Source organism: Barbus barbus (assembly GCF_936440315.1).
Source record: "Barbus barbus genome assembly, chromosome: 26".
In the NCBI taxonomy this organism is placed as follows: domain Eukaryota; kingdom Metazoa; phylum Chordata; class Actinopteri; order Cypriniformes; family Cyprinidae; genus Barbus; species Barbus barbus.
In genome coordinates this window covers 16924233-16944789 of record NC_136754.1, presented here as the reverse complement: position 1 = coordinate 16944789, position 20557 = coordinate 16924233, and the positions used below count along the sequence as shown (strand labels likewise).

Here is a 20557-nt window from a genome sequence, read left to right as displayed (position 1 = left end):
CTAGTGACTGGTCTTTTTGTGAATGTCCACAAAACTTGATGACTTTCTGAGTGTATATAAGCAGTAGGCTATTTTAGAAAAGAACATTTTAAAAGATGAAAAAGAAGAATTAGCGAGAATCAATAAATTATGAATAATGGACCACTGACCACTGGGTTTACAACATTATTTAAATTTTAATTATTTTCTTGGCTTTTTAGTGTGTGCTGTATTTTGATCACTGTTATTTTAAAATAACTTATTTTAATATGACATTTTTAGGATTTAATTAGTTATTTGTTTTTCATTAAACTCACTAACCCCCTGCAGTCCCTTCACAAATTACAGTTTGGGAAACCTTGACGTAATGTAATGTTTAATGCACATCAAGCTGTTAATAAAAATGAATAGAATACATTTTCTTTCTCTTTGTACTGTATATCAATGAGATTTTCTCATTTAAAGCAATGTGATAAACAAGTTAGATCAAAAGTAATCAAAAAGTAGTCTCATTAGATTACTTTAATGTGTAATGTATTTGATTATGTTACTAACTACAATTTTTGTCATGTAATTTGGAATCAGTAACGGACTACAATTTGTACATAATCTACCCAGCACTGATATTAGTACCCATTAGACACTACTGTGGCATATTTAATATTACTAGTAAATCTTTTAATTGAAGTATAAAGTAACCATTCTAAGTCATTAGTAAAAAGACATTTGTAACTAGTGAGATATGAAATGTTTCTGTTAACTACTGGGAAAGATATTATATAGCCTCTTATAAACAGACACTAATATAAGCGCTGGTAAAGTTGGAGTAGATAGAATACTGTAATATACATTACCCTAGTATTTAATAAATCAGTACTCGTGAAAATTAAAAAGATACTAGTCACTGCTAGTATGACTGACTAGAAGTTAAAAATAGCCTACTAGTTACTGGCTAGTTTAAATACTTCCTTCATAAATGTTTTGCCTGATTTAAAATTATTAATATTATAGAGAATTATAAACCTAGCCTGTGCATGGCTCCAGACTAAATGCTCTCTTATGGTATTTACTAGTTTACATATCTGCAGTCCTTTGAAGCACGCCTGAGGTCACTGATCTCTCAGGAGCAAAACACCACATTCTTTTTTTGTGTGCCCAGCAGAGCTGCTCTTTGACTTCTTTGCCCATTTAAGGCAGGAGATACCATGGCAACCTTGGGCTTGAATAGCTGTGTCAAATCACTCCGCACCCCCCCACTCACACACACACTCCCTCACAGGCACGCGGCGCGCGCGCTCTACTGGACACTGGGTCGCGCTATCTCTTGTCCTCTTCAAGCCAGCGCGACTTTTGCACTTCCAAAAGCAGGTAGGGATATGGAAACACTCCCGGGGTTTCGCCGCCGTTATCGGTACGCTAGCTTATCATTCGGGGCGTCAAAGGTAAGCAAGAATATATATATAGTGTTCGCCGAAGTCAGGAGTGAGGTATGTCGCTAAAGCTATGGCTCCACCCCTCCCCCTGCCCGAGGATCGCTGGAGGTTAGGCCGCATGTCTGTTACTGGCGCTCATAAAAAACAAGAAAGGGGACGTTTAGCTCCTGATCACGGCGAAACCATTAACACGAGCTTCCGTTATGGTTTCACCCTTTCCGTTTTTGATTCAGCCGTTTTCAATCAGCGTCACAGTAACTGTTAGAGGGACTTCAAAAGTGTGCCCTCATTTCACAACAAACAAGCGCAGCACTTCCTCGAACAATCAGTATAATTAGTTTAGGAAGGCGCTGCCTTTTATACCGAGATGTTCTGATTAGTGTGTGATTATTTCTTGTTATTGTACGTTTATATTTTGAAATACCAGTGTGAGTGGGTGTGTTTCTGTTTTGTTCCTCAATACTGGATCTTGACAAGGAATTTTGAAAGGTTAGACATTTTAGTAAAAATCTTTGGTAATTTCTGGCTAATAGGCTCCAGTGAAATTGGCTAAAAATAATTTTAAATATACGAATAATTGATACATTATGTATACATACTGTAAAGACATCTGTATGTAGAGTAAAACTTGTTAAAACTGTTAAGAGTTCCTGCTCTGTTAGTAAATAAACAATTATCCATACCAGGAAAAGTCATGGAAATGTATATGTTATTATAAACATATATATATATATATATATATATGTTATTAGTTTTGTTCCATTTATTATTAAGTGCTTATTAGGCTAGAAATAAATTTTTTAGTGCTATGTACATTCAAATAATTCAGGAATCGCAAAAGACTGAAATCCTGTAACGTTAGTCAGAAAGTGTAGAAATCTTGGACTGTGTCTATTATTTTGGTTTTTAGTAAGTTTATTTTCTTTCACAGGCTGACATCTAGATTGGAAACTGACATCTAAACGACACATTATTCGAGGGGTGATTAAAGAAGCTGGAGCAAAAAGTGAATATGGTCAGTCAAGGAGGCAAAACAACATGCAACCCACTTTCCAAAGACCAAAGTTGACTGACTCAGATGAGTGACTCATGACTCGTGTCTGAGCCTAAATGTGTGAGACGAAGCTGAGGACAATTGCCAGATATAGAGGCCTTCATATCTTCTCATTTTAGAACACACAGCTGTCAAAAAAAGGGGTCAACTGAAACTGTGTGCCGACAGCACGTTTGGGAGTATTTTTCCTCCTCGGTTGTGCTGAGAACTAAGCGATGGCCATGGTGAGAGGGGGGTGGGGAGATCCCAATGGGGAGACTAATGGACTTGGTGACAAGGGGTACCTGAGGGGAGATGAGGACGATGGGTCACCGCAAGGAGGCGGCAGCGACATGGAGGCCGGGGAGGATGATAAAGGTTGTGTGGTGGACTGTGTGGTCTGCGGTGACAAGTCCAGTGGGAAACACTACGGCGTGTTTACTTGTGAGGGCTGCAAGAGCTTCTTCAAACGGAGTGTCCGAAGAAACCTTAACTATACCTGCAGGTAATGGAGGCAAAGTCAGCGATGTGTTTGTTGATGTTCTCAGCATGTTAATTTCAGTCTCGCCATTAAGCCGTTGTTTTGGGTGCCTTTCAGATCAAACCGAGATTGCCAGATTGACCAACATCATCGCAACCAGTGTCAATACTGCCGTTTAAAGAAGTGTTTCCGAGTGGGAATGCGCAAAGAAGGTAACTGTCTATCCCTCTTATCAAATCAGTCGGAATGGCTTTCTGTCATTGTTTAATGCACATAGACTCAGTCAACTGATCCACTGATTTGTCAACATGTCATAGAATATATAGGTAATAAGGGGTAAAGGAGCTGTGTCTCTCATGGACATATATAGGACACATTTTCAAGCATACACTACTATTCAAAAGTTTGGGGTTAAGATGTTTTTTTAAATGTTATTTAATTATGCTCACCGGAATTACATTTATTTTATAAATATAAAAAATAAAAAAAACAGTGAATATACAGTATTATTGTGAAATATTGTTGCAGTTTAAAAATTATTTTCTGTTTGAATATATTTTCAAATATAATTTATTCCTGTGACAGCAAAGCTGAATTTTCAGCATCCATTGCTCCAATCTGTCAAATGATTCTTCAGAAATCATTGTAATATGCTGATTTGCTGCTCAAGAAACATTTCTTACTATTAGCAATGTTGAAAACAGGTGCCCTGATTAATTTTGAGGAAACCATGATCCATTTTTCATAGTTTTTTGATGAAGTTCAAAAGAACATTTATTTGAAACTGAAATCTTTTGAATAAGAGTATTAACAAGAATATTAAAGCTGAATAATATTATTATTATTTTTTACTGTTTTAACACTACTGAATCTACAGCGTCATGGAAGAGAAATTATATTTTACACAAATTGTGAGTTGGCTGTCTGAACCGAATGTGACTGTGTACCACAAAATTACACAAAGACAATCTTTTTTTTTTTACTGCATTGTTTTCATTGACTGCATGAAAAAACAAGCATACAGGGTAATCAGTGTAGTCCAATTCACAAACATGACTCTTAGAAACAGGTTATTCCTGGTTATAACCAACAGGACTTGGTTAAAAAAACTCACAGGTTACTGGTTTGAAGCAGGCTAACAAAAGTAATGGCTTGCTAAAGCAGAAAGCTGTAGAGATCACTGTTTTATATTTGATAGAGTGACGAGAGTCTAAGAGCTGTGTTTTATTTTAAGCCGACCCAGATGGTGTTTGTTTACCACAATTGCCAGTGCACATGATGAAACTTACATTAGAGCGTGATGACCTATATATTTCACTGTTTCCTCAACAGTTTTGCTTTTAAAACCGACTGATGATTAGAGGGTTTAGCTTTCTATTGAACATTTTCATTCCTCATTTACAAGTCTCTGACTGTTCGACTAGAACGGTGTTTGCCGGTTCCTTTTTCATTTTTTCAGTGCTTGTGTAATCAGGAATTAGATGTTTCTAATCCCTTAGGTCAGTGCTCTGACTATCTGCCAGATGTTGCACGTTAGCTAAAGAATGGAGTGTTGAAACTTAGTCATCTATCAAGCGTTTCAACTCCATCACGACTCTCCCCTTCTCTCTTCCCTTTCCCCCTTTAGCAGTTCAGCGTGGACGCATCCCACCTTCGCATTCGAGCCTCAGCCCATCCACGACTCCAGTGGGCGGTAATGCCGGCAGCGGCGTGAACGAGTTCTACAACGGGCAGCCAGTGTCTGAGCTCATCTCCCAGCTTCTGCGGGCAGAGCCTTACCCTAACAGCCGCTACAGCCATCAGTACAACCAGCAGATGCAGGGGGGCGGAGGATCCATGGGCATCGACAGCATCTGCGAGCTGGCTGCCAGACTCCTGTTTAGCATCATCGAATGGGCCCGAAACATTCCTTACTTCCCTGAGCTGCCTGTATCTGAGCAGGTGGCCTTGCTGCGGCTCAGCTGGAGCGAACTGTTTATTCTTAACGCGGCCCAATCTGCCCTGCCCCTGCACATGGCCCCGCTGCTCGCCGCCGCAGGCTTTCACTCCTCTCCCATGTCTGCCGAGAGGGTGGTGTCCTTCATGGACCAGGTGCGCATCTTCCAGGACCAAGTGGAGAAGCTAACCCGCCTGCAAGTTGATTCAGCAGAGTACAGCTGTCTGAAGGCCATTGCGCTCTTCTCACCAGGTGCGCCAGACACATTACTCCGATTAAACTGCATTTAACCAAACATAATCGGATCAAAGACGATGTAATATATTTGCACTCTATACAGAATGGTAGAGAATAGCGAGTATTGTGCTGGCAGTCAAATTTCTATCAAAATGCTAGCACCCTCTACTGGAGAAGACAAAATCTTTTACTGTGCATTGTGAAGCACCTTTATACCTAACATATCGTTAAGATTAAGAATAAGGCAAATTATAGATTAAATACCTTCAGTATGCAGATATTCTGTCCTGTAGCATCACATTTTTAGTTTGAGTTTACACTTATTCATTTAGCACTTGTATCCAAATGACTCGGTGTGCATTCAAACATTTTCCGTATGTATGTTCCCAGGGAATTGAACCTATGCAGGGCTCGATGTTTTTTGTTTTTTTTTTCAATACATTTGTTTTTCTTAGTCCAACCACAGATTGGTCAGAATTTAGGTTTATTACATAATTTGTATGTAAACATTAAATATCATCATCATCATTAAATATCTAATGTTTAATTTATATTTGAAAACGTGTACATTTTAAAAATCGTTCAGTCTTATTAATTTGTGTTATTTTACAAAGACTAGTTGTAATAAGTTATTACTGGAAATGATACTGTTATAATGGAAGCCATTATTTCTGAACTCTTGAAGTGCTGGCATTCATGGCTAAGAATTACTAATTAGTTTGTGTATAATTTGTAAAGCATTCTTGCAATTTCTACAAAACTTGCTAGATAATTTTATTTTGGTGACAAGTCGCAACTAAATGTTGAAGTTATGAAGGCGTAATAACAAATGACAGTGCAGGACTGGCCATCAGCTGACCTCGTGCATCAAAGCTGACTTTCCACTATCTCTGACTTTTTTCATATTTTGTCCCTAAGAGGCAGATGCACTGAACCTTCAAATTGGTTGTGAAGCAGCTGTCACCTTCCGTTTATTCACTATGGTTAAATAAATGAACCGTACATGTATGAATATACCCACATAAAACTAATGACCAGCAAAAAGTTTAAAATAAAAACATAGAAGGTTGTTTTCTAGGGCTAAGGAATGTAAATTATTATGAAATTACTTGGGACATAAATACGGTTTACACTTTATATTGATAATTTTATAACGTCAACTAACTTTAATTAGATTATTAATAGAAGAAGTTACTAGTCAGTAGAATGCGTGTTGATGACTGGTAGTTGACAAAGATTCTCACCTCACAATCCAAGTTTTGATTAGATTTGATTCTTTCAACGTATCCAAAACTCAAATCAGATCTGAAAATTCCACGTAACTCCATTTACCTCTCATACTACTTTCCATTGGAAATGAGTGACTTATTGGCAACTTGACTCGGGCCAGTGGGCCATCCTTATTGTTGAGCTCTACCATGACCTCGTCCTTGCTAGCATCATGCTTTACCAGTTGAGTTAGAGGGAGTCTAGTTTCATACCTGAATATCTGGTGTTCTTTGTGTTTAGATGCATGTGGGCTAACAGACCCGGCGCATGTGGAAAGCTTGCAGGAAAAAGCTCAGGTGGCCCTGACCGAGTATGAGCGCATGCAGTACCCCGGGCAGCCCCAGCGCTTCGGACGGCTTCTACTGCGACTGCCCGCTCTGAGGGCCGTGCCTGCCAACCTCATCTCTCAGCTCTTCTTCATGCGCCTGGTGGGCAAAACGCCCATCGAGACGCTCATCCGTGACATGCAGCTGTCTGGCAGCTCCATCAGTTGGCCGTATGTACCAGGACAATAACCATTATCAGATGTGACCACGAAACCAGTCTGAACTGCAAATTATCTCTGTGTGATTTTGTTTTTTCAACCACACATTCACATCTGATGTTCACCGGACCACCTAATGCAACAGGGTCACGCTGTGGGAATGGTGGATTCAGTGGTACATGGCAGAAGGCTTGATCTGTGCTCTGTGTAAACTGTTTTATGAGGCTCAGAAGCATTCTTAAAAAATGACTTAAGAAATATTGGTTATCTGCTAGCCAAAGGTACAGCTAGGTACAGTTTCATAGCGAGTTGAGTGGAAATTGGTTAAAACCCTAAACATCAAGCTCTGTCAGTTGGGTGTAAACATGAAAGTCACTTTGGACTGTCCCTGGAGGCAGCAGGAAATCAAGTCCCCCTCATATTCTGCTCTGCCCTGTCCTTGTGTACCAGAAAGCCTGAAGGAGCAGGAAGTAGACATGATGACATCCAAAAACCCAAACAAACCGAACCGAAACAGTCAGAATTGGGACTTAGGCATTTGTTTTGCCAATGAAAACTACTTGGCTTGTATTTTTAGCTCTTCTTCCCTATTAATGCTAATGCATTTCTATGAGGAGAGATTGAAATTTGCAAAAGCTAATGGATCATGTTTTGTGATCACTATTTGACAAATGAATTGCGGGCTGTATTTGTACTTTGAGTTAAGTTACAGACTTGTCTCTTCACGAATGATTCATGTTTAATGCACACTGAATTTGAGATGGATGACAAATGAAATAGTCATGCTTTATTTTCCAGATGAAAAACCAGTGAACTTCATGTAAGTTGTTCATCGGCATTCTACTGGTTTCTATTCTGCTTTTCTGCTATTCTTTTTTTCCTCACTTACCAGTTAATGCTAAACTGGTTTTAGTCACATTATGTATGTTGACCAAAAGAAATACCTCTACAGTCTGTTGAGACTCAAACGGACTTTCAGTCATTCACGGCTGGGTCAGTTTTTAAATTTATCAGCACACTTGAGCTGCTCACTTTACACTAAAGAGGAGTGATTGGATCGATCTGTGTTATGTTTGGCCGTTTTCAGTAAGAAACTGGCATTGCCTGTTTTGTCTTTCGTGGAGCAGTGCTCTGGTGTGGCGTTTCACAGGTGACAGCATGTTGTATTTGGCTCTTGTTGTGAGATGTACGTTTTCTAGCCTTATCATACATGTGAATGACTAATATTACCTCATATTTAGGCCTCGAAACGTATCAGGCGGTCTAATATACATAAATGCATCAAAACGGCAACATGTACAGTTTTCATTTTAATATCTTTGTCTTTTTAAATACTTGTGTATGACAGCTTGATTAAACAAAAGTATCATACATTTAATTGTGTGCTTGTTTGTCAGTTACCCATCAAATTACAAAGGAAACTTTTCTTTAGGAGTTTTATGTACAAATTGTAAAGAGAGAATTTTACAGGAAAATATTTGCAACTTTACAGGCACAACTCCCTCAGTACAGCTTGTAAAAGTCTAGCCGTATACAGTGTATGCATTCATGTGTTCAGTTTTAGACAAAGAAATCCTGGTGATCAGCATTATTAGTCTTCTCTCTCCTTGCAAAGATTCTGTCATAATTTTTCACCAGTTGTTTGATATGACACAGCTCCTGTCTCAGTTTTTTACACCGGAGCTTCTTAGCCTGGTATTCTGGAGACTAGAGAAAGGAAATGGGCATTAGGGATTGACAGACAAAAATAAGAAATGGCTGTAATGACTGATTTAGACCATTAGGGCCAATCAGTCTCCTAATACTGATGGACAAAAATCAATCTCCATCAAGAATATTTTCTTACCCGCTTCAGGTCCTTGAGTCGATTATATTCATCAGCTACAGCCTGTGATACAATATATTTGTGTTTATCATATAAAATGAACATTGTAACTGATGTCTGATAAACTTTCTTAACTTTTTTATTTTACTTTTATTGGTTTTGGATGCCTACCTGGAACTTGGTGGATTCCTCATGGAGGGTGTCCAGTTCTCGGCCCAGTATATTCATTTGATCATTGATATCATCCATTTCTGCACAGAGGTGCTTGTATTCAGTGAGGGAGCTATCAAACTGTTTCTTGTACTGTCTGCGCTCTTCATCGGTTGTAATTTCTGAATAAGAGCTGTAGAAGGAAAAAAAACAAGTAACTATCCTGCAAAACAATCTACTATTAGAACAGTAATAGAAAAAGAGATTCTTAACTGCATCAGCTCTTTTAAACTGCACAGCATTAATGGGGTCTAATGCCTAAAGAGTTGGATTCTCATGCTAAATATCGCCAACAAGTTAAAAAAATTATTTGGACGTATGACGGAGTATTTCTGTGCCAAATACACTTAAGTTGACATCATAAAAGGCTGAATTCCTTGTATGGGCACTTCTCCCGGAAGAGCGCGTGCACATGTCAACCAGGGGTGTGTTTCCCAAAAGGAACTATGCATACCATGGTAGCAAGTTTCGTCATTACCAATAGAGTTCAATGGAATTAAAGACCATAGTTAGCTAACGATGCTTTTGGGAAACGCTTTTGAATTTGCAATTGGTTTGATACTGAAAGATGGAGCAGTCCCAGCAATAAAAGATCTTGGTCATGATTCGGAACTGCAGAAGGTAAGTAAAACGGCATCGAAATTTCTGTGTTTTGTTGGCAGTCGGCACACAAGTACTCGTGACTTTTTAGCTCCGCCCACGGCACGCCTCGGAGAGAATCATAAAGCTGTATCTTTCTTTTAGAAATATGATAAAATGAAAGACTCTTCGGAGATATGAAGGATGCAATACTACTCTATAGGAACTCAAGATTAACATGAGATTGAGTGGAACTGTGTGCATTATGTTAAGGATAAGAAGTATTCATGATTGAAACTCACTTCTCCAACTCATATGTGTCTAATTCAGTGGCCGAATCTCCACCAGTGGTGTAGCCCATCTCACAGAGCACATCCTCAACCTCGCACGTTTCAGGTTTCTCCTGCACCGAGCTGCTCTGCACTTCAACCTCCTCCACAGTGTTGGAGCTCATCCACCGACTCTGGTACAGCAGCTCTGGGGAGCAAGCGTTCGCGTTCTCAGAATACCTTTAAAACAAAGTGCAAAGAAGAGGCTAGTGTGCATTGGTACTTGTAAGAATTTCTAGTCCTGAACATGGTCAGAAAGGCGGGCCACACTCACACATTGCTTTTGTATGCACCCTCGCTGTAGAGGCTCACTGTTCCCTCAGTGTAGGAGGTTAAGCTTTTCTCTGCTTTCAGATGAGGGGAAGCCTTCTCTGATAAAACCACAGTGGGGGTGTATTGAGTGCTTCGCTGGAACAGACGGTGTACAAGTTTTAATAGAGCCGGAAAAGCCACAGAACAACATGCAATGAATCAGTTTAAGTCTGACACTAAACCTATGACCTGTCTGGGAAACTAGATCAGACCGGAGGACAATCAGAGATACCATCACAGATTTCTCTGAACAATACTGTATCTTAAGAGACCACTTGAGCTGTTTTATATGACACAATACACCAAGACACTGTAAATCCATCTCACCCTTGTGCACATGCATCACTTCCTCTAATGAAGCGTAATTATTTTAGCTTACAGGAAGCACATTTGATGAGAGCTGCACATGGCACTGGCTGTACAAAAATGCCTGTGTATTGTCTTAACGACAAACAACATCTGCGGTCACTTCCAGGAAAATCAGTGCATAGTCCAAGAATTCAGAACGACCTCAGAGCGAACCAAATAATATAAACTACTCTCAAAGAGCAAAAACCTAATAAATATAAATGTGCTGTTATTTTGTTAAGTATACTATAGCTATTTTTATGATAATTACACCAGAAGCTATTGATTACAAGCTGCAATAAGCAGAAACAGCTAAAGCAAATGTACATTTGGATGAAAATATCAGTAATTGCACAAGCTGTTATCTTTATCTAAAAAAATAACATAATGCATCACCTATATAGTAACTGGAATGCAAGTTATCTGTGACTGTCGAGAGGGCTCAGACTGTTAACTGACCTTTATTCAGTATCGGTCATTATGAAGAGAGCCATTCACTACAATTCAGACAATCATTGTAAATCCATGAATGATTAACACAAAGGCAATTCTGATCATATGACTGATTTCATTGTACGGCACTGGTGTCGCAGGTTTAGGCTATGCTATATTTAAATAATGTGGCCCCTAGTTCATTTTGCAAAACCTCCGCAAAACATATTGCCACAGTCAAAATAATAATAATAGAAAAATCCCTAATTATTTAAATTAGAAATTAATTAAGCAGCTCAACTTTTTTCAACTGTTTTTCTCAACTGGTAATAGTTTTTTACAACCCGAATTCCAGACATGTTTGGACGATTTTTAAATTTGAATAAAATGAAAACTAAGAATTTCAAATCACAAGCCAATATTTTATTCACAGTAGAACATAGATAACAACAAAAGTTTAAACTGAGAAATTTTACAATTTTATGCACAAAATGAGCTCATTTTTCAAATTTGATGCCTGCTACAGGTCTCAAAATAGTTGGGACGGGGCATGTTTACCATGGTGTAGCATCTCCTCTTCTTTTCAAAATAGTTTGAAGACATCTGGGCATCAAGGTTATGAGTTTCTGGAGTTTTGGTTTTGGAATTTGGTCCCATTCTTGCCTGATATAGGTTTCTTTGGGTATCTTTGATGTATTTTTCATTTAATGATGCGCCAAATGTTCTCTATTGGTGAAAGATCTGAACTGCAGGCAGACCAATTCAGCACCCGGACTGTTCTACTACGAAGCCATGCTGTTGTAATAGCTGCAGTATGTGGTTTTTCATTGTCCTGCTGAAATACACAAGGCCTTCCCTGAAATAGACGTCGTCTAGAGGGGAGCATATGTTGCTCTAAAACCTTTATATACCTTTCAGCATTCATAGTGCCTTCTAAAACATGCAAGCTGCCCATACCATATGCACTTATGCACCCCCATACCATTAGAGATGCTGGCGTTTGAACTGAACACTGATAACACACTGGAAGGTCTCCCTCCTCTTTAGCCCAGAGGACACGACGTCCGTGATTTCCAAGAATGTCAAATTTGGTCTCATCTGACCATAGAACACTTTTCCACTTTGAAACAGTCCATTTAAATGAGTCTTGGCCACAGGATACGATGGCGCTTCTGGACCATGTTCACATATCGCTTCCTTTTTGCATGATAGAGTTTTAGTTGGCATCTGCAGATGGCACGGTGGATTGTGTTTACCGACAGTGGTTTCTGGAAGTATTCCTGGGCCTATTTAGTAATGTCCATGACAGAATCATGCCGATGAGTGATGCAGTGTCGTCTGAGGGCCCGAAGACCATGGGCATCCAACAAAGATCTTCGGCCTTGTCCCTTACGCGCAGAGATTTCTCCAGTTTCTCTGTATCTTTTGATGATGTTATGCACTGTAGATGATGAGATTTGCAAAGCCTTTTGCAATTTGAAGTTGAGGAACATTGTTTTTAAAGTATTTCACAATCTTTTTACGCACTCTTTCACGGATTGGAGAGCCCATCTTTACTTCTGAGAGACTCTGCCTCTCTAAGAAATCTCATTTATAGCTAATCATATTACAGACCTGGCAGACGATTTGAATGTCTTTTACTGTAGGTTTGAAAAAACAACCCACACCCGCCCTGAACACCTCTCCACACAACCATTAACACCTCCAGCAACCCCCCTCTCCCCCACACCTACAATTCAAATCAGTGAAGATGACGTGTGCCAGGTCTTCAGAAAGAACAAAAGAAGGAAAACACCAGGCCCAGACGGTGTGTCACCAGCCTGCCTAAAAACCTGTGCTGATCAACTGGCCCTCATCTTTACACAGACCTTCAACAGATCACTGGAGCTGTGCGAAGTCCCCTCATGCTTCAAACGCTCCACCATCACCCCCGTCCCAAAGAAACCAAAAATTACTGGACTTAATGACTACAGACCTGTGGCTCTAACGTCTGTGGCCATGAAATCATTTGAAAGACCCCCTGTAGTTTGCCTACAGAGCAAACAGGTCTGTGGATGATGCTGTCAATATGGGACTGCACTTCATCCTGCAGCATCTGGACAGACCAGGGACTTATGTGAGAATCCTGTTTGTGGACTTCAGCTCCGCTTTTAACACCATCATCACGGACTCCCTTCAGTATAAACTGACACAGCTCTCCGTCCCCACCTCCATCTGTCAGTGGATCAACAGCTTCCTGACAGACAGACAGCAGTTAGTAAAGCTTGGTAAATTCACATCCAACACCCACACCATCAGCACTGGAGCTCCTCAGGGCTGCGTTCTCTCCCCACTGCTCTTCTCCCTCTACACCAACATCTAAAGACCCCTCTGTCAAGCTCCTGAAGTTTGCAGACGACACCACACTGATTGGCCTCATTCAGGATGGTGACAAGTCTGCTTACAGACAGGAGGTTAAGGAGCTGTCTGTCTGGTGCAGTCTTAACAACCTGGAGCTTAACACGCTCAAAACTGTGGAGATGATCGTGGACTTCAGGAGAAACCCCCCTGCACTTCCCCCACTCACCATCATGAACAACACTGTAACAACAGTGTAATCATTTAGATTCCTGGGCACCACCATCTCTCAGGACCTGAAGTGGGACAATCACATTGACGCTATTGTGAAAAAGGCCCAGCAGAGGTTGTACTTCCTTCGCCAGCTGAGGAAGTTCAACCTGCCACAGGAGCTACTGAAACAGTTCTACTCTGCCATCATTGAATCCATCCTCTGCACTTCAATAACTGTCTGGTTCAGCTCAGCTACCAAATCTGACCTCAGAAGACTATGTAGAGTAGTCCGGACTGCTGAGCGAATCAGTGGTACAACCCTCCCCACTCTCCAAGAACTGTACTTATCCAGAGTGAGCAAAAGGGCTGGTAAAATCCCTCTGGACCCCTCACATCCAGCACACTCCCTCTTTGAACTGTTACCATCTGGTCGACGCTACAGAGCTCTGAAAACCAGAACGACCAGACACAGAAACAATTTCTTCCCTCAGGCAATCCATCTCATGAACACTTGACAATAAAATGCAGAACACACAACTCTATTATTTATTTACCACACTTGCTTACTTTTTTATTTATCACATTTTTTTCATTTCAAATTTGCACATATCAGACCTGTACACACATAATTGTCTATATTATATATTGTGTTTTTGCTGTTTTGTACATTGCCTGTTTGTATATTTGTATATTATTATTTTATTATCTGTGTCCTGTCCTGTTGCTGTCTCTCTGTTGCACTGTGGAGCTTCTGTCGCTAAAACAAATTCCTTGTATGTGTAAACATACTTGGCCAATAAAGCTCATTCTGATGATAAAATTTCTCCATTTAAACATTTATGTTCTCTTTGTTCTACTTTGAATAAAATATTGGCTCATGTGATTTGAAAGTCTTTTAGTTTTCATTTTATTCAAATTTGAAAAATGTCCCAACATTTCCAGAATTCGGGTTGTATTTTTATTTTTTGCTGCAGTTTTCAGAAGCAAATTTATATTTATATTATAATACAAGTATATTTTCGAAACTAATATCATATAGTACTATCACAACAAATCATCGAAATGGACTTTAAAACATTTTTCAAACTTTTTAGTGTTTTCAATTGTCCTCACAAAAAAAAAAAAACCTTTTGTCTATGTTTTATCTATGTAAACATTTTAATCACAGTAACTGCCTTTTATTTGCTATTATTATCAAACTTTTAATTTCCCTCCCATCTTATACAGTTCAATACATTTTCAATGTTCAATACAATTTAGTAAATCTATACATTTCTACAAGATATAGATTCTGTAGAACTGCATTTGCAATTTCCAAAATGGATAAGTACAATGAATTATTGTTACAGTACAACATCTAAACAAGACCTTACCATGGTAGAGACTAGCAAATTACAGTAAGTAACCCTGAGATGGCAAAACTACAATACAGACTCAGTCATATGGTACAGTTCATGTATTGTCAGCAAATGGTTCTACACAATGTCCTCATTGGACAGATAGTATTATAATACAGTATAGCCTGTATTACTGTAATATCTTTAATTCAGCAACATGGCTGATTGTAAACGTATTTTGCATTGTTTGCCATTGAATTAACTGCCTATTAAAAGTACTGAACAAAAGAAAGTCATACTATTGTGTTTTAGTAATTAAACCAAATGTTCTCTTTACAAAAAAAAAAAAAGTGTTTTGAAACAATGATTATGTGGAATAAAAATATAACTGCAATGAAAGCATGAGATATGTTTTTGAAAGATTGACTTGAAATGCTACAAGTATGATTAGTTTGGATTTTTTGCTAGGAGTTTTAAAAATGTTTTTCTTGAGCAGCAATTCAGCATATTAGATTGATTTCTGAAATGACACTGATGCTGAAAATTCAGCTTTACCAACACAGGAATAAATGACTTTTTTAAATATATTAGAAAAGTTTTTTTTTTTTTTATTGTAACAATATTTCACAGTGTCACTGCTGTTGATATATATGCTTTTGAAGTAAATGTAGCCTTTGTCTATACTGAGCATATACAGTGGGTACGGAAAGTATTCAGACCCCCTTAAATTTTTCACTCTTTGTTATATTGCAGCCATTTGCCAAAATCATTTAAGTTCTTTTTTTTTCCTCATTAATGTACACACAGCACCCCATATTGACAGAAAAACACAGAATTGTTGACATTTTTGCAGATTTATTAAAAAAGAAAAACTGAAATATCACATGGTCCTAAGTATTCAGACCCTTTGCTCAGTATTTAGTAGAAGCACCCTTTTGATCTAATACAGCCATGAGTCTTTTTGGGAAAGATGCAACAAGCTTTTCACACCTGGATTTGGGGATCCTCTGCCATTCCTCCTTGCAGATCCTCTCCAGTTCTGTCAGGTTGGATGGTAAATGTTGGTGGACAGCCATTTTTAGGTTTCTCCAGAGATGCTCAATTGGGTTTAAGTCAGGGCTCTGGCTGGGCCATTCAAGAACAGTCACGGAGTTGTTGTGAAGCCACTCCTTCGTTATTTTAGCTGTGTGCTTAGGGTCATTGTCTTGTTGGAAGGTAAACCTTTGGCCCAGTCTGAGGTCCTGAGCACTCTGGAGAAGGTTTTCGTCCAGGATATCCCTGTACTTGGCTGCATTCATCTTTCCCTCAATTGCAACCAGTCTTCCAGCCCTGCAGCTGAAAAACACCCCCACAGCACGATGCTGCCACCACCATGCTTCACTGTTGGGACTGTGTTGGACAGGTGATGAGCAGTGCCTGGTTTTCTTCACACATACCACTTAGAATTAATGCCAAAAAGTTCTATCTTGGTCTCATCAAACCAGAGAATCTTCAGGTGTTTTTTTTAGCAAACTCCATGCGGGCTTTCATGTGTCTTGCACTGAGGAGAGGCTTCCGTCGGGCCACTCTGCCATAAAGCCCTGACTGGTGGAGGGCTGCAGTGATGGTTGACTTTCTACAACTTTCTCCCATCTCTCGACTGCATCTCTGGAGCTCAGCCACAGTGATCTTTGGGTTCTTCTTTACCTCTCTCACCAAGGCTCTTCTTCCCCGATAGCTCAGTTTGGCCGGACGGCCAGCTCTAAGAAGGGTTCTGGTCGTCCCAAACGTCATCCATTTAAGGATTATGGAGGCCACTGTGCTCTTAGGAACCTTAAGTGCAGCAGAATTTTTTTTGTAACCTTGGCCAGATCTGTGCCTTGCCACAAAAGGCAGTTCCTTTGACCTCATGATTCTCATTTGCTCTGACATGCACTGTGAGCTGTAAGGTCTTAAATAGACAGGTGTGTGGCTTTCCTAATCAAGTCCATTCAGTATAATCAAACACAGCTGGACTCAAATGAAGGTGTAGAACCATCTCAATGATGATCAGAAGAAATGGATAGCACCTGAGTTAAATATATGAGTGTCACAGCAAAGGGTCTGAATACTTAGGACCATGTGATATTTCAGTTTTTATTTTTTTTAATAAATCTGCAAAAATGTCAACAATTCTGTGTTTTTCTGTCAATATGGGGTGCTGTGTGTACATTAATGAGAAAAAAAAAAAAGAACAAATGATTTTAGCAAATGGCTGCAATATAACAAAGAGTGAAAAATTTAAGGGGGTCTGAATACTTTCCGTACCCACTGTATATATATATATATATATATATATATATATATATATATATATGCCAGAAAATGTGAATGTCAATAGCAATAATCTCAATAAATCTGAACCGCCACTTATGAACTCACCCAGATTTGTGAATTCTGGCTCCTGTCTGTTCTGAGGATAGGTGGTTCCTCCCAGTAGATATTAGGTTTGCCATGACGCCATATTTTGCTTCGAGTCTTATAGGCAAAATAGGCTGCAACAACCAGGGCAATCATAACAAACAGCCCACATACCAGAGCCACAGCCTAAAATGAGGAAGAAAACACTGATTTAAAATATAAATATTACAGTGAAACTATAGGTACAGAGCAATAAGTAGTGAGAATTACACTCTAGAAATAAAGGTTCCAAAAGGAGGTTTTCACAGCGATGCCACCAAAGAAACATTTTAGGTTCCCCAAAGAACCTTTCAGTCACATTTGTTTTTTAGTCTGAAGCACATTATAATAATCTTAAGTGCCTATTTCCACTAAATAGAACAATTTGTGCAATGGAAATGTTCTATTGATGTTAAAGGTTCTTCATGGAACCACTCATGCAAATAAAGATCCTTTATTTTTAAGAGTGTATGTCTTGCCATACTGACCTCCTCAGGATCCATGAAGCAGTAGTGATAGAGATATCGATTAAAGGATGGATATGCACCCGGGAAGCCTGTTCCAACTCCAGCGCTGATGCTGGGAGTCCCTAATGAGGTCTGGCACATCATCAGGATGGGGTTGTACATGATGCTTTGTGAACTCTGGGCCATGGGATTCACCCCAATGACAAATATGATGTCTATAATACACTGTAGAATTGCCAGAACCACATCCACCACTAAAACTGTCAAGTAAAACGTTTTTCCATGCACACACCATGTCTTTGAAAAACTAACCACTAGGATGGCCAAAGATACTACAAAATTAAGGGCTGCCATGGAGATCATGGCTGATTTTGCTGAGTAGGGTGTCATATAAGAGCTCTGATAGCCGTAGCTTCCTCCATAATACCCAGACCCCATCCCATAGCCCCCAGATCCAGCAACATAGGCCCCGATGCTGCCCTCGTAGCCGTGCATATCCCAAACTAGAGTGGAAGCAACACAGGCAAAAATAACAAAACAGAGCAGAGCAGTCAGTCCCTCCATAGTTTTCACAATACCAGGCGGTGAGAACCATCTGTAGAAGTGCTGAGGGGTTCCCTCCGTTTGAGGAGCATCGGGCACTGAAGAGTATAAGCCATACTCGCTTCTTTGAGAGTACAAACTTCTGGATGTATACATATTTGATGGTGCAATGTAGTGTGGACTGTACTGCGGTGGACTGTCATACTGCTGTGTTTCATACATGATTCATGAGATAATCTGAAAAAAGAAATGAAGTCAAATTTAGATCCTGAGATCATCTGGGAACAGATATAGCTTTCTGAAACCAAAACCATACTTCATTTTCAGACAAAGAGCTGTAGTCATTTGTTTTAATCATTAAAAATTATATGGATGAGTATAACTCTTATAATCGTGGCGAGAACAAAACATGAAAACTAAAATCATAATTAAATTGAAATATAGCTGAACATATATATATATATATATATATATATATATATATATGTATAAACAAAAGAATTGTAACCAAAATATATAACAATTCTATAACAAAAGATAACAATAACAAAAGCACGATTAAAAAATCTTACACAAATTAAGATACAATTGGAAATTATAAAAAAAAGCTTATTCAAAACAATAAAAAACCTATGACAGTATATATAAATAGTAATAAAATAACACTGAAACTACACTTTGCCACTCAACACTTATGTGCTGCCCTCAACGATCACCCACATAATCTCAATTATACATATAATAATAGAAAAATATATAGAAATAATAGTTCTGCTGTCCAGTCATTTCTTCTGAATGGTCAATACAGCATTCCAATAAAATCCACAGTAACACAGATGCACAGCTGTGAATGATATTGTTTTTATATAACATTTTGTAAATTTTTTGCTATTCACATGAAACTATTTTGCAACATGACAAAGCATAATTAATTATCGCATCTACAGAGGAATACACAGCCTTCCTGAATCAGTCAGTGTTTCTGAACAAATTAGTTCAATTACTCACTCATACAAACTATAGCCTGTCTTGTTTTTGAATCAATTAGTGAGTTTGAAAGAATTGTTTGAATTAATCATTTGATGACTCCCTCATAAAGACAGTCACTTGCCCAATTACTAGTGTAACTGCAGAAATAACCTCCATCACTAAGACACTGACTGACAATCTTGCATTTCAACTATACATTTTATCACTACATTTTTTCCCTGGAATTACAAATGTACAATTGTTAGCGCACAACTCTACACGTAGATCTACAGGAACTTTCAGTTCTGATCTAATGGTATAATTAAGAACACACCTCTTTATAGCACAAACAACATTCACACTCTGGAGTCCAGCTTTAAACATGATTCCCTTCATCAGGCTACTGCAATTCAGATGAGATGCTCTGAATAATTCAGAGAAACATGAGCAGATGCAGTCATTGGGGGGGTTCTATGCTGTAAGTTTTCTTCCTCACATTTCTGTTGCATCCCCCAAGTACAATATACAGCCATTTTATGTGAATAAAAGAGGTGAAGAGATGCACTGCTAACAGGAATATTTCAAATACCGTATCCTCTTAGTTAATTATGCTTTAGAGAGACGGCGAGCTGCACACCTGTGGTAACTTGAAAAGAGTGAATAAATAATTCAAGAGCTGAAAATCAACCTTGCAAGCTTTATACAGCCTCACAGGTGCATGTTGATGGGACAGGTATTCAAGAATAAAGAAAAAAAAAAAATTCTCCCAAAAATGGAGATTTGTATATTGTTCATGAATATAATTTTACAACTTTCCTCTTGAAAATAAACAGATATTATTTTAGATTGGCCTGAGCATATAGCTGTCACAAAATCTCATCTGATTTGTGACAGCTACAATCACATAAAACATTGCCATTGGTATGATTTGACAACATAAGCTTAAAAAAGTACTGCGACATGTCAGTGTTTTGCACTTTTGCATTGACTACAGTTCATTCTAAAAAAAGGTCTATCATTTTGTGGTAAATAATTGAAACATTATGTAACTTACCGTAACACAACAGCCACTGGGCTTTTCCTTGTTCGCCTCGGTCCAGCTTTTCTAAGCTTGGCAGTTTTCTGTCAAGTGTTGTTTAGTGTTTGAGATTATCCGTTTGATGTGAATACCTGTGACAGCTGCTACTCATGGTGATTTCTGTGAAAGACCTGGGCCTGAAACTCTAAACCCGATCCAACCCGTTGCTACTGACACAATCAGTCTTATTGGCTCTTAAGTAGGTCGAAAGTTAAGGTGAACAGGAAGCTGAGTTAATGATTGTTAGTGTTTAAAAGTGCTTTAAAGCTATAGTCTAAGTCTGATTTCACTTGTTTTTGTTTCAGTAA

At 38.8% G+C, this 20557-nt stretch overlaps 2 protein-coding genes across 5 annotated transcripts; one reads left to right on the top strand and one right to left on the bottom strand.

The window, feature by feature from the left end:
- The first annotated feature begins 1230 nt into the window (after positions 1 to 1230).
- LOC306846448 (nuclear receptor subfamily 2 group F member 6-like) lies at positions 1231 to 8228 on the top strand. 4 transcript variants are annotated; one of them, XM_079379848.1, is made up of 5 exons: positions 1231 to 1347; positions 2344 to 2950; positions 3044 to 3138; positions 4554 to 5114; positions 6609 to 8228. In XM_079379848.1, exons 2-5 carry the CDS (start codon positions 2682 to 2684, stop codon positions 6881 to 6883), a joined length of 1200 nt encoding a protein of 399 aa, XP_079235974.1. In that variant the 5' UTR covers positions 1231 to 1347; positions 2344 to 2681; the 3' UTR covers positions 6884 to 8228. The 4 variants fall into 4 exon arrangements, with proteins under 4 accessions (XP_079235974.1, XP_079235976.1, XP_079235975.1 ...); XM_079379850.1 differs by having other exon boundaries at positions 1256 to 1347; positions 4557 to 5114; XM_079379849.1 differs by having other exon boundaries at positions 1320 to 1421.
- Positions 8152 to 20363, bottom strand: LOC306846446 (occludin-like). The gene is made up of 8 exons (XM_079379846.1): positions 20226 to 20363; positions 17681 to 18439; positions 17175 to 17339; positions 10070 to 10203; positions 9769 to 9975; positions 8849 to 9020; positions 8699 to 8740; positions 8152 to 8559 (listed from the first exon to the last, which is right to left on the bottom strand). The coding sequence occupies exons 2-8, from the start codon at positions 18422 to 18424 to the stop codon at positions 8413 to 8415; spliced, it is 1611 nt and encodes a 536-aa protein (XP_079235972.1). The 5' UTR covers positions 18425 to 18439; positions 20226 to 20363; the 3' UTR covers positions 8152 to 8412.
- Positions 20364 to 20557: the final 194 nt, after the last annotated feature.